The sequence below is a fragment of the Suillus fuscotomentosus genome (assembly GCF_016647785.1).
Source record: "Suillus fuscotomentosus strain FC203 chromosome Unknown F5891scaffold_19, whole genome shotgun sequence".
NCBI classification, from domain to species: Eukaryota; Fungi; Basidiomycota; class Agaricomycetes; order Boletales; family Suillaceae; genus Suillus; species Suillus fuscotomentosus.
The window spans coordinates 148,392-163,025 of record NW_024539531.1 but is presented as its reverse complement, the minus strand read 5'-3'; the positions used below and the strand labels follow the sequence as shown (position 1 = coordinate 163,025).

Here is a 14,634-nt window from a genome sequence, read left to right as displayed (position 1 = left end):
TTCTGATGGCTTGGGAATCTGACGAGTATGCACAGGCTCTCCTTGCTGTAAGTGTATCTCGTTCATAATGATCAGACAAATTTATACTATTACTAGCTTGCAGCCTTGCACGTTCACAGTCGTCCAACTCGCCAACTCTAAGTAGTCCTCTCAGTGCCCCCAGTGCATCTCCTCGTTCGTGCCACCACCGCATATCTATAATGGGCAGCATGTGTGGGTAGATCAAACATATCGCATCATGCAACACCAGCCCACTGGCGCACTCGACAACACCGTGACATGCTCTCGGCAGAGTTGTGGGTGGACCTTTTAAAAATGTCGAAGTTTGACAGATAAAATCGGCTGGGCTGAGCTCGCGAACCGAGTCCTAGAATTTAAGAGCCCCAGTGCTCCTCATTTCGGAAAATAGAACAACGGCGGAAATCTTTGAACCCCTTCACAAAAATCTCGGCATATCATTCGGGTCGGTCACTTTTGAAAGCAGGGCAAGCTTTATACATACACACAAAGGTATGATATTTTCATAATATTTACTATCGACTCAAGATATATCACTCTAGACTGCATCCGAGATGTTGAGGAGAGAATTGCTCTCTATTGAAGTCGACAGAGAGGACGTACAGTCCGTAACGTGTATGTTCAAGTCATGCGTGCATCTTGGACACTAGGACTCAAACCCCTTATGTAGTAGACGATGATCTGCCATCTAACGCTCGCATTAGCGGGATCGCTATTCCACTGGACTCGGAATCTCAACCGGCCGAAATCACAGCTTCATATTATGATGCTGCGAACAAATTCGTGGCTTCCCAAAAAGAGACATATGGCAAGGACCCGTTCGCAGATGAATATGCAGTGGAAAATTGTAGGAACAATGTTATATCTACTAGCTGCATACTCACGTGGATGGTCAGCTCCAGCTAATGCAGAACACAGACGCAGATCAACTTCCAGCTCTACCATGGCAACGAGCGATGGGGGAGCTGCATCATCAAGTTCTCGTCTTTCTGGAGCATCTGGCAACAACGATGTTTCCTTCCAAAATAGCAAGGTTGCTCGAAGATCTTCGATATGAATGCCAACTCTGAACAGCGGCGGGTCATGTTCGTAGGATCTCATTTTTGTATCGTGGAATTCGCTCATGGTATATATTCAGCTGTTCGCCGTCAACGAGATGATTATTTCCAAAATGGCAGCCATCACATGGTAACATGGTGCTATGATGTTGGATTTGAAAATCACCATCTCTCGGCAGGAACCTATCCAGGAGACGCGCGCGGAATGTTGTTCGTCATGATTTTGATGCATGTAAACCATGCTTAATGAGGAATTCCGAGTGCTTGATTTCCTGATGAATTGGACGTTTGGAAAGGTTAAAGAACAACACAGGCCACACTAATACTCAATACTGGTGTCTTATTTTTTCAAATACTGCGAGTTGATCTAACAAAAGAAGTAAGAAGTAAGATTTCATGCTCAGCGGCCGCCGTCAATCATGTCTGCGCTTGTGGACACATGCCGATCACGGTAGATCTGAGTCCCATTCCCCAGAGAACTGAGTTGGTAGTTTCGGCAGTCATTGTAATCGTCAATCAATTTATATCTGTGTGCCACACTACACCACAGATCGAGAGATGGACAGGGAAACTCGTGTCTGCACATTGTTGGTCTAATGCGATCTAAAGTATGAGAATATAAGCGGACTGAACCAACAGTATGACTACACTGAGCGTCTCGGCATTGACGTGCGGGAGGTGAACCCTCGATGATCATGAATACTAGCCAATTCGAATCCGAGGAACGTCACGCCGTTCGCAAATGGTGAACTGATGAGCAATGAGCTTGTGAAACATTTCTGAGAAATCAGATACGTACCGAATCAAAGTGGGCCCCAAACTACCGATTTCCTTGCTTCTCCAAACTTTCTCCATCTCGCGAATTGAAAAGGCGCACTGCGTGAGGGGTTAGATAGAGATCATGTTGGTGTCCCTTGACGATGACTTACTATGACTCTGGCAACGTATTTCCTAATAGCCAACGTCCCGGCGGTAATGGCAACCGTCTGGCGGCCTGATATCGTTGTTTCACTATCCAGACGCTAGCTAAGATAATGATAAGGGTGCATGCGGCAATGATAATCGCCATTGAAATGGTCCGGCTTGCTGGTGTCACGATTCAGACACCCCGCTACTTTGCAGCGCGTCAAGTACTCCAGAACACAAAGGTGGTGACTTACTGTGATGAGTGACGGGTACGGTGAGATTAGAGTGTATGATTGCGCTGGCTTGTACTTATACAAACACAGATTGAACACCTGCGCAAACAAATCGGACCCAGTGTGCGAGTCACGTATTGCGGTCTTCCTATAGTATAGGCTAGGAACCTGATGTGACCAGTGACCACCCTGGTGATAAGTTAGCGCGTGTTCCAAGACATTTTGACTCCACCCGAAGATTGTATAAGGTAGATCTTCATGCCGTTCTCGATGACCCGTTGACTCAAGGACGAACCCAAGGCCGAGGAAGCGGCAGAAAATAAGAGATTGGCAGAGCTCGCAAGGAGCTCGAACTTTTTGGACAAGAACACGACCGTTGGCCAGGAGCTTTGTCTGCAAATGAAATCTATTAGTGCCAACAATTATATCTATGGTTGAAGAATCAAGGATATTGTTCTCGTTTACTCAATTGTGAAGACGGACGTTCTACGCGAGTCTATTCGTTTTACCTGTCAGAAAATGACATCGCTTACATAATGTTCGGCACATCAACGCCCTGTGACAAATAATGCGCATTCCATTCTGTTGATCATGCGAGTTGTTCGGTATAGTCTTGTTTGAATAGGGGGGATGTGAGCTGATATCATTATACCCATAATAGCTGCTTTCTGATGGCTTGGGAATCTGACGAGTATGCACAGGCTCTCCTTGCTGTAAGTGTATCTCGTTCATAATGAGGGGAGATCAAACATATCGCACCATGCAACACCAGCCCACTGGCGCACTCGACAACCGCCAACAGCACATGCTCTCGGCAGAGTTGTGGGTGGACCTTTTAAAAATGTCGAAGTTTGACAGATAAATTCAGCTGGGCTGAGCTCGCGAACTGAGTCCTACAATTTAAGAGCCCCAGTGCTCCTCATTTCGATACTTGGTGGTCGCCTTCAGCCTTTCCGTATGATTCAGACTCTGTTCACCTCAAAGAGCAAGAGGGATGAAATCAAGGCGAAGAAAGCGGCAGAACTCGAGAGATTGGAAGCTCGCATGGCCCAGAAGTACCTTGCAGTCTTCGGAGTAGAATATGAACCTCCAACGGGAGCTTTGTCTTCATACGAAACTTGGTGGAGCCAGCAATATCAATGGTTAAGAGGTCAAGGATACTTGCTTCGGCCACGCTATGCTCCAGAATGGGTTCCGTCTTGGGAGGGTTCCAAACGCAATTCTTCTGATTGTGAAGATCGACAGATCTTACGCGTAGGGCAACAAGCTCAGCTTCCATTTTAACTAGCTGACGGTTCCACAGTTTTGGAAAATCATGGATGCAACACGCCTATCTGACGGCTTGTATGTTTGCCTCAAAGTAGTCAAGAAGTCGGTGTTTCCTTATGAGGCAGACATTGGACTATATTTCATGTCGGACAAACTTGCGTCTGATCCCAAGAACCACTGTGTTCCGTCTTTCGAGGTGTTGTCAGTTCCCGACGAAGACAATAAACAGATTATCGTGATGCCATTGCTTCTCAATTTCGTCAAGCTTCGATTTGATACGTTCGGCGAGGTGATGGAATGCCTCAGGCAACTTTTCGAAGTATGCCAACCGCTCTGAACTTGTACGTTCTCTCATCAACTTATTGCAGGGTTTTTTATTCATGCACAACCACCACGTTGCACACCGGTACGTTCCTCGAGACTGCCATATAACGTGATCTCACTGAACTGAACAACAGTGATTGCACGTGGATGAACATTATGATGGATACCAAAGACCTCTATGCCGAACCATATCACCCTGTCAAGCCTCACATGAAGCGGGACTATAGCGGTTACGCGAGTCATTACACCCGCACTCAGCGACCCTCCAAGTACTACATCATCGACTTCGGCTTGTCACGCCGATTCGATGCCAGTGAAGAAAATCCGCTCGAGTATCCTATAATCGGGGGTGATAAGACGGTGCCAGAATATCAAAAATATCCGAATACCCCGCTGGATCCCTTCCCAACCGATGTCTATAATCTCGGAAATCTTATCCGAGAACAGTTCCTAAATGTAAGTGCTGATCTGACGCTTTCATCTTTCAAAACTTATGAACGTAAACAAGACTAAAACGGGATTTGAGTTCTTGAAATCTCTCATCGATGATATGGTGCAAGATGATCCAAGTAAGAGACCTACAATGGGGCAAGCGGTCGAACGATTCGACTCGATTCTACAAAACCTCAGCACATGGAAACTGCGGTCTCGCGTGACTGCCAGGGATGAAGGTTCTTTCGGGTATATGTATCACGGGGCTGCTCATTGGAGACGACGGATAGGTTTTATTGTCAAGCGCGTATCGGCTATACCCCGTCTTCCGCAATGAAGCGCGCCTCTACGATTTCGCAGTGCACCTCACTGACATTCATATGATCTTTTGAATATATAAAATCGAGTGGGCGATGAATTCAGTGTTTGTAACTACTTTTGCGTAGAGAAATTGCTGATTATGTACATGGTGAAACGGTCGACAGTATGTGGAGTTCTCAAGTCTGCGTGCTAGTGTTCCATAAAGATGACAGTTGCGCGGAGATCGGAATACCGGCATACAATAAGTAATAGCCGACCAAAACATTAAACACCAGTAATCCGAGAATGAGCTGCAGACGTCCTCCAGTATGTGGCACGGGTGTGAGTCTAAAATGGTGTTAGTTGATATCACGCTGAGCTCCTAGCCTCCTATACGCTGTGCAGCTATGCTTCCCGAGCAAGAGGCGCGGTGGTAGCGGCATTCTTTTGGTTAGAATTGAAAATCTTCTGTATGGATTTTATGCCAGCAAGGAAGGTCTGGGCGCGATCTTGCTCGCTGAGATTCTACGTCTCGACCGACCGCTGTGATAGTGAATCGTCAACTTCACATACACATCAAAAAGTGTGTCCTGTTCAAGACCAATCAGTCGAATACGATACGGGAAATGAAACAAACCAAATTATGAGGGTGAATGGTCAATTGGTCAGATGAGTGGCCTTGCTAGGTCGAGTGCTTAAAGACGACTGAACAGCGGCACGGACTAGGGAAATTAAAGCAAAGCAGAAATTAATTGATTGGTGTATGGATGTGACGATGGTTAGAACACTGCGGTGAACAACGCCACAGGCACATACTGCATCCATGCAAACTTTATTTCGTTGATGGTGACTTCGGGAAGACCGAGCTAAACGGAGTGGTGAGTGATGACGTTGTATGCACAACGCCCATCAACGCCCCGAAGAGTCAGGCGAAGTCGTGGACATCCGAACCTAATTCTGACTCGGCTGGAAACGAGCGAACCCCTCATGTTGAAAATAAAATAAATCTGCAGGAGGGTTGGTGCCTTGCAAGGCATTTGAACATTGCACCAGTGAATGAGCGAATGGACCATCTCGCATTCTTCAGAGAAGCACCCACGTATAACAGAGTCTAGTGTTTGAGGGATAAGTTAAACACGTGTATGAAATGTACTTGATGGATTTGTAGAGCAAGTCATACTGAGCTCCTCCAAGCGAGACAGTCCTCGCCAACTGGCGTGCAAATCGACTTGTCACTTTACAGACAAATTATAATGTGAGGCGTCAATGACTGTCGTTAATGATAACAGAAAAACGCTGAAGGATAGCAAAAGGAGGATATCAATATAAATGTGATCATCCGTGTTCTAAAACCATCAGTGACCGTCGTCGTTGGACGGAGACGCACAGCAGAGGAACAGCACAGCACGAGCCCACCATTTCGAGTTGTCGACGCGTTTTGCTTTGTCGCTAGCTCGTTCCGGCCGCCGAGCAACACAGTGCCTGCAAATAAAACTTGAGACGCTAGCTATTGATGACACATCCCCCAAACGACATACCTTCTTGTCATCTAGTGCAGGAACGTCGACAACAGGAGGACTGCGGCGAGAAGAAGTACCAGGTCCTATGCGTTGCTGGAGTTCGACATGTTCATCGGTGTTTGGTTGGGAACGGTGGAAGAGTGACGGAAGGCCAGCGAGAAGCGCATGTGGACGTGATCCCCAGGATAGTGCATAAGCATTGCGGCGGCGACGTAGAGAGGAATCAGGATGGAGATGGCGGGTATTGGAAGACTGGAATATGAATATCAGAGCAAGTAGTGCAGGTAAATTGTGGTAACTCACAGGACCATCGTCTTGCACATTATCAAAAAAGCCTTGTGGCACTCGACGTGGGGCTGGACGGATAGGCGGACATCGCGTAGCATTAGCCTGGAATGTTGATATCAGGATCGATATCAAGGTCAGAAAAAGACACAGCGTACACCTGATAGCTTGTGCGTGTGGGACATTAGCGTGTTTCATTCTTGAAATTTTTGCAAGATGATACATACCTTCTTTTTGAGTTCAGATTTTTGTGCCTGATGGCCATTGGGAATAAGATAGCGGGTGAGAGTCAAGTTGGCACTCACATCAGGTATGAGCAGGATATCCTCTAGGCCAGCTGTTTTGAGGATGTCTTGGATATTCCATATGTACGCGTTTCAATCCATCCAACCTGCAGTGGATAGCAGCTTTCCATCAGCGGAAAATGCTGCACAAGTGACGAAAATTTCGTGTTGGAGAGGTGGCCCGATTTCGAAGTTCGTGTCAAGATTCCAGAGACGCGCTGTCTTATCCCAAGATGTACTCGCAAGGAGGCGGTCATGGGGAAATAAAGTGATGGAGCAGACAACATTTGTGTGACCCTTCGAAACAGCGGTCTGCTGCCATGTGGCGGTGTCGAATATGGCCATTCCCACACCCGGCAAAAAGCTTCTTTTCATGTGATGTCCAGGTCAAGGACCAAACCATTCCACCGGATTCGATCGTGGACAGCAGCTCGCCCGTCTTTGTGTGATTCACCACCTTTACCGAAGGAAGTCTGTGGCCTAACGTTATGATGGACACGAAAACACTCCTGCATCAATGGACATACAGCGCCAAGAATCGTCAATCCACACTCTTTTGTGCTTTGCTAGGCTCCAGTGTCAAGTGCATTCATCCGGGTGCGTATGTAGCTAGCACTACGATTAGGTTTTGTGGTGCATACAATGTAAATTTGTCTAATACTTACTTCGGGTGTATCACTTTATCCTTGGACTGCTTCAGCCACAATTACAAGCGTGTGAGTGATCTTGTGATACAGTAATACACAAGCTAACTCACTTGATCATGTAAATTGAGGCTTGGGACAAACTTGACCAATGCATATTGTTTTGTAGGCGCTTTGGATGTTTCGACGGAATCCTCGAACGGCTCACATGCCGCAGTGTAAGCCGAAATCATGCGGAAGTTCTCCTAATCATGAATATGAATAAGTACAACTTCCAGTCTTCACAATTAACGCCAGTCCTTCCGTCAGTAACTGATACGAGCAGTGGAAACTCCTGACAAATACAGTTTGGACGAGAATCTCAAGAAACGAAGTAACGCGGAGAGTTCATGAGTGAGGCCATCAGTAAACCGGTGAGTTCTTGCTGGGGATTATGCTGATTATGGTGCTTTTACATAGTCATATATTGCTTTATATCACTTTATATTCCAATGTGACGAAAACCTTTCCTATATATTACGATATATAACGATATATGACGATATCTTCTTCTCACAGGTTCTCTGATGGCCCGAATGTCGCGGAGCATAAAAACTATGATTTGGTGGTAAAGTATTCAGACTTGACTCACTTGAGCGCACAGCGACAAAGAGGGATGATTCACAAAGGTATCGTCGATTACTATTCGACATTTTATGAGGTATGTTGTGGAATATCTAGTGTATCCCAAACCAAAAAAATCACTTCTAGTCACAGCCCATATGATATGTTTTCATCCGTGGTGTGAGATGTTGTATTTAAGCAACCCTCAATAATCGACGGCGTCAATGCCAAGGAGCTGATGTGTATGATGAATAACGTTATGACATGATAGGGTCGAAAGTACGAACACCATCGTTGATTATGCGACCCGCTGGTCGGCGATGGAAGCGACTGGCTGATCTTCAGGCAACGTAACTGTTATCGAAGATGAAAGAGATACCACCAGACCCCTGCCCTGAGGATGCTCCAGATAAACGAGAGCCGGCTCACGATGCGGCCTTCCTATTGGGGTTCCAGAATCAAAGGCTTTAATCGTGTTCAGTATCTGCAGATAACAAAGATATCAGCACAAATGCTATCAGGATATGTGATCCGAGTCTTACACCCTTCCACTTGTTGATCATCCTCAAAAGGATTATATCCAGGAATGGACTTAGCCTGATCAGCAATAAAATTGGTTGCGTGAGTGAAGTGTGTCGCTGTAGGTTCGTCTAGTGTCGATTCCAATGGAATAGCGATGGCACCAATGTGAGCATCAGATGGTACGTCGTCATCTGCGGTCAGTTCGTCAGTCATGTACATCTGGAGGCACGAGTTTGAACATACAATTGACTGGTTGAACATCTTGTCCGTTTACGGAAAGTAGTTGTCTCCTCCCATCTTCAGATGAGCTCTGGCCAATTTTAGGGTATGCTGCGAACAATCAAGGTAGCACAATCATACCCTGGTTTGCCTATACAAGTGATTGGCTGCTGCTGCGAGCAGTCGAAGGGAACGATATCTCGAGTACAATTTTACAGGAGAAAATGATGCACTTTGGTTTGCGACCTCTTTTCTCCCTGACTTTAACCTTCAACACCGTTCAGTAACATGCCAACAGTCTGATACATGAAGCATACCTATCATATTCTTCCTTGGCGTTCACGAAGACCGTTTCTAACTCTGTTAGATTTTTTGCCATGTCACGTATCTTAAATAATTCATCCAGTGTAGCTTCGAGAACTATATCCACTTGATCTAGGCTGCAACCGCGTTTAATTTTCATGAGAGGGAATATCGTTCGATCATATTGAGAAGGGGAACCAAGGTTCATAGGAATAAGGACAGTTTGGCGTTCTTGCTCGGGGGACATCGTTGGCGACAAATCGGACCAGAAGCCATGACTTATGGAAGGTCTTATGTATGTGCAGAGATGTCGTGGTAATCCATCGTTAACAAGGGAATAGTCAATTAATATGGGAAATATCCTACATAGTGCAACGGGGGGTCGACTGGAATTCTATGTACTTGCCATATATGATAATCACGCTTTGATTTTAAAATGGGTCATTGTGTGTACTTGTTTATGTTAGAGGATATTGACTGCCTCATGCACTCTGTCTCAACATCTTCCCATGAAAGCACTTTCCTTGTCGAAGGGCGAGAGCACCACCAAGACGAAGAACGAACTCAAGGCCGAGGAAGCGGCAGAAAGTGAAAGACGCAGAGCTCGCAAGGAGCTCGAACTTTTTGGACAAGAACACGATCATCGGCCAGGAGCTTTGTCTGCAAATGAAACCTGGTGGTGTCAGCAATATCTATGGTTGAAGAATCAAGGGTATCTACTTCGTTCTCGGTACGCGCCGGATTGGGTGCCATCTTGGGAAGGTACCGAGCGCAATCCGTTTACCTGTGAAGACGGACGTTCTATGCGAGTAAGAGATGTTTAGGTACTTCACCATTTGTTGGCTGACGGATGCATAGTTTGGCCAAGTTATGGACGCAACGCGTGTATCCGATGGTTTATATGTTTCACTCAAAATTGTGAAGAAGTCGCGGCACCCTTACGAGGTAGAGATAGGGCAATGCTTCATGTCAGAGCCACTTGCATCGCATCCCAAAAACCACTGTGTTCCTTTTCTTGATGTGTTATCGCCACCGAACGATGAAGATAGACAATTAATTGTCATGCCGCTGCTGCTTCCTTTCGCTCGGCCGCCATTCGACACATTTGGTGAGGTGATAGAGTGTGTTAGACAACTATTTGAAGTAGGTACAACCGTCATCAGCAAATGCCCATACCGTCTCAGCGAGATATCATAGGGTCTACTGTTCATGCACAATAACCATGTAGCACATCGGTGAGTGATTTAGAGCTTGTTTTATGTGTTCTCTTCTTACCAACAGCCAGCGACTGCATGTGGATGAACATAATGATGGACGCCAAAGACCTCTATGCCGAGCCCTATCATCCTGTTGATCCTCTCATGAAGCGTAACTTCAGTGGCCATGCCAGGCATTATACTCGCACTCAGCGACCACCAAAATACTATTTCATTGACTTTGGTTTATCACGTCGATACGATCCTAGCAAAGGCACTCCCCTGGAGTACCCGATTTTTGGTGGTGACAAATCGGTACCAGAATTTCAAAACAATACAAACGTCCCCGTGAACCCATTCCCCACTGACGTCTACTATCTCGGTAACGTCATTAAAGAGGAGTTTATGGAGGTAGGTGTTTACACGAAACTCCTTCAGTTAATTGCTTACCGCCATGATCAAGACAAAAACAGGTTTTGACTTTTTGAAACCTCTCGTAGATGACATGGTTCAGAATGATCCCAATGCGAGACCTACGATGGACGTGGTAGTCGAGCGTTTTGACTTAATTCGACAGCAGCTCAGCTCATGGAAATTACGCTCTCGTGTCATTGCAAGAGACGAAGATATCTTCGAAACTCTGTATCGCACTGTCACCCATCTCAGGCGACGGATAGGTTTCATCATAAAGCGTGCACCAGCCGTACCTCGGTTTCAAGACTGATCACATACCCTGCAGTGTTGCTATGTAGATCTAGAACACTGTTATACTAAATTTACAATTCATGACTTTGGTTCGCAACATGAGTTACAACTTGACATGTCCAGATTTTCGATGGTACTGTGTGCTGAAGTTAATCCAGAAGCTGTATTGAACCATATGCTTGTGCTGTACCCTTCTGTCGTTTCTTCTCAGTAGATACTGAGGATGTATCACAGTGTATTTCTACCTCCAGCGCGGAGAGAGAACTGAGATCATTTCGAGAGAACGATTGCTGAATGTTGTTTACTCGCCGAGTCGCGGAGTTTGGAATGAAGGGGGGGGGTCGCGTTTGCTCCATGTTGAATTGACTCGGAACTGTTCAATTCAATGATGGGTTAAAGACGCCCGACCAGAAATCGTCCAACAGGGACTCGACCATGATATCAACGGAGGCTGTGAGTTCTTGTCTCCTGTTAGCCCATATGAAAAGGTATCCGAGGTGCTAGTGCCAAGTGACTCACCGACAGTTAGTTTCACGTTAATACAAGAAAATAGGTCCTCACTTTGTGGTCAAGACCCACGCGGTCAATACAAATGCATCACGATCGGTACCTGTACAATTGGAGGGTAAGTCTGACAGCGACAACTTGTTCAAAAACTTTATTCACAACACACTCAGGCTAGAGCTCGCACCAATTCCCATCATGATGTCGATGGCGCTGCCTCGCGTGATGGGCAAGTACAGTAGTATCGATCACCTGCATCACTGAAAACCAAGATCTATGATAAACCCTTATATACACATTATAATCCCAACAATGTGTATAATCGTATAAAATATGGCAGTGCAGAAGCCATAGTCTTGTATAGAAATATATTGTTATCCCTTGCGACCAATCTTTATCATGATTACCTGTGCCCGGCATTAGTTGAATGAATTTGGCTGTGTAAAAACTCAAACGGATTGATAAACACGCTAATTGCTGAAAACAAGATATATATGTGTAGAACGCTATCCCCTATGACCAATAATCATCAAGATGGTTTTCATTTAGCATTAGCTGCATGAATCATGTTGTGACAGTACTAAAACTGTACTGAAGTGGTGAAGCATGTTCGAAAAAGTGTCTCTCATTTAGCATTTCTAGCACAGAGGCTCTCCTGTCCAATAAGTAAAAGAGATGGAAATTCTTGCCATCTGTACCATCATATGGACAATTGTTTCATTGGCATCATGGTATTGCGGGTTTTATACTTGATTGGCCAGGAAGTCACATTGGGTTGTATAGGATTATACAGAGACACTCGGTACAATACATGTAGTTTATCAATGCCTCGCCAATTCTCTACCCTAATCTCATCATCAACACCATCTGCAGGAACAATAACATGGGTTGAACCACAACAGATATCGTTAGTGCCTTGAAGTCCAATGAAAGCAAGGTGTCGCGGCAACTTGACACTATTGTTTCCTTATGCAAAATTTGCACTGCTCAAGTGGTTGACTGAGTTTGGCGGTGCCAGTGTACAATCAAGCTCGGCGGTGCCAGTATAGGATCAAGTTTGGCGGTATATAATCGAACTCGTGGTACCATAGGATGTAACAGGATCGAGTTCAGCCATAGGATCGAGTTTTTGGCCATGGAATAGAAGTTGGTCGCAGGGATCAAATCCAAATATGAGATCGAGTTCAGCCATATCATCGAAGACCAGTCATCCTTAGACAGAAACATAGACCACGACATGACATATCCTGTTGCCAGACCATGTAGTACAGTGCGACTTTCTGGATGGCATCCTGTCGAGAAACTTGCAGGAAGTAGCGTTAATGAGTGATTGAAGGCAGAGTAGGTGATAGTGGGGATTGTAAATAAAATCTGAGTCGGATCCTTACTTATCAATGACCGGAAGATATGCTCGGCCGGTGGTGACTGAGGTCTTGACCCTTCCCAAGGGAGTTGTACCTCGTTCGTTTTGAGATCCGGTGGTCAAACTATTTCAGAATAGGAAAAGAGAAGGAGCAGGGTCGGAGCCGGGTAAGGCTGCGAGCTTCGGCGTCAGTTGCAGACAGCTAAAACCAACAGAGATAACGGCAGTTTCGAGCATCGGTCGAGGACACATGGCCAATGTTGACTTTGAAGAAAGGCCAAAATGCAGAATAGGTTTCAAGTGGGATTGAGGGATCATCCAGACCACCATTCACTACTGCCCGATCCCAACAACCGCCAGTGCTTAGCGCACATGCCCAGCACATGTCAGCAAATGCTGATGTGGCTCGAACATATGCGAACCACACCGGAAGGCGCCAGAATGAGAGGAGTGGAGGAGGGCGAGAAGGAGATGAGGGAGAGGTAAGTTTAAGTCTTGAGTACCTATGGAAATGAGGTAGTTAGCAGCATAAAAATGCACAATACATATTACACGCACCTCTGCAGCTTAGAGAAAGGTACCCACAATCCCTCGGCCGCGTTCAACACCATCAATCTCCAGTAAAATGTCACAGCTCATTCCAAGCACCACATCCCTTCGAGCTTTTGACAGACCGGCAGTGCCTGTTCGAAAAGTCGGCTCAATGTCGAGTAAGAGATGTTAGGACCTCAGAAGCGAAGAAGGATGGCACTGACTGCGTCTTGAGATGAATTGTTGAATCAGAAAATATGACAATGACAAGCAAATGTAGCGAAGCCATGGAGGACGAGTGCAACTCACAGTGGTGTGTGTGAGTTTTGTGTCTAGAATTTTTGAATAGATCAGCGCCATATACGTTGAGCGTATGCCTACAGCATCGACGTCTTCCTATCATTCTGCACTGCTATATAGTATTAAGCAATTTTTACGCATGAATGCAAAAACTATACCACCAGCTTAGAATTCGACATACTGTTAAATTAATGTGTCGAAACGACAAACAAGCTCACGGATCAGGAAAATGATGCTTGATAAGTAGGCCAATACATGGGCATATAAGGACAACACAGATTTCGCCAACCTTATAAGGTAAATATTGTCATACCGGGTTATCCGGTTTTCAGTGATGTGGTGTCTCTAGTGGGTCACTCATAATCCACAAGCCCTACCAATACTCCGAGTCGTTCCTGATAGTGATTTATCTTGGTGATTAACTCACAGAACACAGTTGGCGAATACCATACCAGAAACACCGATATCAATTCACCAGTCCAGCTGGGGATGGAGTCCCTTCGCGCAAAAATATTCCATACATCATGATATCATCTCCGGAGAACAATGAGATTGACAATACGATGTCACGGATAGTTGATGCGATCACATGGGAACGAACTTTTCCGAATTTTGTATCGCTTAATGGGCAGATAACAAACTTTCCAGTTCTAGCATATCAAAGCACGTAATTTTAACCATTGTCTCGAGAACCAGTGTTGTTTTTTTTACTAAACAGTTAGCTAAAGGTGGAGTTACTAATGTCTACGGGGCCGCATTCACGATAAGACTTTTTTGATGCTAAATTACATAGATTTATGGCATACGACTTGGTAATTTTACAACACAGAACCAAGCCACTAATTTTCTATACAGTGACATGTACAGCGAAAGTTAACGTTCGTTGGGAAGATTGAATATTGAAAGCTCAAGGTTGCAATCGTTGGGCCCCTTTGACATTTGCAATGGACGAGCACTATGTTAATGAGCTTCTTTAACTCCTTCACACGCATAATAATTGAGTACGTGGCATTGTTCTTTCTCTCATTCTGTTCACGGTTTTCGGACTATTCAAAGGACAGGTTACGGCGTCTACCTCTTGGTATACGAAAAGCTTGTACCACGCAAAATGACCT

At 45.4% G+C, this 14,634-nt stretch overlaps 7 protein-coding genes across 7 annotated transcripts; 4 read left to right on the top strand and 3 right to left on the bottom strand.

Annotated features, from left to right (window-relative positions):
* Window positions 1-842: 842 nt before the first annotated feature.
* Window positions 843-1,498, top strand: F5891DRAFT_1026043 (uncharacterized protein; the record flags this gene model as incomplete). Its single annotated transcript, XM_041361408.1, has 2 exons — window positions 843-1,103; window positions 1,157-1,498. A coding segment is annotated over one exon (233 nt), but the record flags the coding sequence as incomplete, so codon positions are not given.
* A 9-nt stretch (window positions 1,499-1,507) lies between these two features.
* Window positions 1,508-2,180, bottom strand: F5891DRAFT_1026040 (uncharacterized protein). The gene is made up of 3 exons (XM_041361407.1): window positions 2,006-2,180; window positions 1,876-1,952; window positions 1,508-1,826 (listed from the first exon to the last, which is right to left on the bottom strand). Exons 1-2 carry the CDS (start codon window positions 2,143-2,145, stop codon window positions 1,880-1,882), a joined length of 213 nt encoding a protein of 70 aa, XP_041227475.1. The 5' UTR covers window positions 2,146-2,180; the 3' UTR covers window positions 1,508-1,826; window positions 1,876-1,879.
* Window positions 2,181-3,172: 992 nt separating this feature from the next.
* F5891DRAFT_949887 (kinase-like domain-containing protein) lies at window positions 3,173-4,577 on the top strand (the record flags this gene model as incomplete). Its single annotated transcript, XM_041374910.1, has 5 exons — window positions 3,173-3,469; window positions 3,519-3,803; window positions 3,853-3,890; window positions 3,943-4,264; window positions 4,317-4,577. The coding sequence occupies 5 exons, from the start codon at window positions 3,173-3,175 to the stop codon at window positions 4,575-4,577; spliced, it is 1,203 nt and encodes a 400-aa protein (XP_041227474.1).
* Window positions 4,578-5,989: 1,412 nt separating this feature from the next.
* Window positions 5,990-6,974, bottom strand: F5891DRAFT_1186921 (uncharacterized protein; the record flags this gene model as incomplete). Its single annotated transcript, XM_041366758.1, has 6 exons — window positions 5,990-6,022; window positions 6,079-6,312; window positions 6,364-6,450; window positions 6,504-6,512; window positions 6,573-6,682; window positions 6,737-6,974. The coding sequence occupies 6 exons, from the start codon at window positions 6,972-6,974 to the stop codon at window positions 5,990-5,992; spliced, it is 711 nt and encodes a 236-aa protein (XP_041227473.1).
* Window positions 6,975-7,926: 952 nt separating this feature from the next.
* F5891DRAFT_1026024 (uncharacterized protein) lies at window positions 7,927-9,240 on the bottom strand. Its single transcript, XM_041361406.1, has 5 exons — window positions 8,935-9,240; window positions 8,759-8,885; window positions 8,642-8,708; window positions 8,419-8,589; window positions 7,927-8,360 (listed from the first exon to the last, which is right to left on the bottom strand). Exons 1-5 carry the CDS (start codon window positions 9,165-9,167, stop codon window positions 8,344-8,346), a joined length of 615 nt encoding a protein of 204 aa, XP_041227472.1. The 5' UTR covers window positions 9,168-9,240; the 3' UTR covers window positions 7,927-8,343.
* Window positions 9,241-9,429: 189 nt separating this feature from the next.
* F5891DRAFT_1026022 (uncharacterized protein) lies at window positions 9,430-10,944 on the top strand (the record flags this gene model as incomplete). Its single annotated transcript, XM_041361405.1, has 5 exons — window positions 9,430-9,729; window positions 9,779-10,063; window positions 10,118-10,155; window positions 10,206-10,527; window positions 10,580-10,944. 5 exons carry the CDS (start codon window positions 9,430-9,432, stop codon window positions 10,838-10,840), a joined length of 1,206 nt encoding a protein of 401 aa, XP_041227471.1. The 3' UTR covers window positions 10,841-10,944.
* Window positions 10,945-12,719: 1,775 nt separating this feature from the next.
* F5891DRAFT_1172328 (uncharacterized protein) lies at window positions 12,720-13,760 on the top strand (the record flags this gene model as incomplete). Its single annotated transcript, XM_041365581.1, has 6 exons — window positions 12,720-12,786; window positions 12,827-12,855; window positions 12,982-13,170; window positions 13,255-13,398; window positions 13,500-13,538; window positions 13,569-13,760. The coding sequence occupies 6 exons, from the start codon at window positions 12,720-12,722 to the stop codon at window positions 13,686-13,688; spliced, it is 588 nt and encodes a 195-aa protein (XP_041227470.1). The 3' UTR covers window positions 13,689-13,760.
* Between the last annotated feature and the right edge of the window lie 874 nt (window positions 13,761-14,634).

Coding starts and splice junctions, on each gene's coding strand:
- F5891DRAFT_1026040 (XM_041361407.1), bottom strand. CDS start 2,145: ATGGCGATTATCATTGCCGCATGCACCCTTATCATTATCTTAGCTAGC. Junction 1,953..2,005: donor AATACGTTGCCAGAGTCATA/GTAAGTCATCGT, acceptor CCCCTCACGCAG/TGCGCCTTTTCAATTCGCGA.
- F5891DRAFT_1026024 (XM_041361406.1), bottom strand. CDS start 9,167: ATGTCCCCCGAGCAAGAACGCCAAACTGTCCTTATTCCTATGAACCTT. Junction 8,886..8,934: donor GCCAAGGAAGAATATGATAG/GTATGCTTCATG, acceptor ACGGTGTTGAAG/GTTAAAGTCAGGGAGAAAAG. Junction 8,590..8,641: donor AGATGTTCAACCAGTCAATT/GTATGTTCAAAC, acceptor AACTGACCGCAG/ATGACGACGTACCATCTGAT.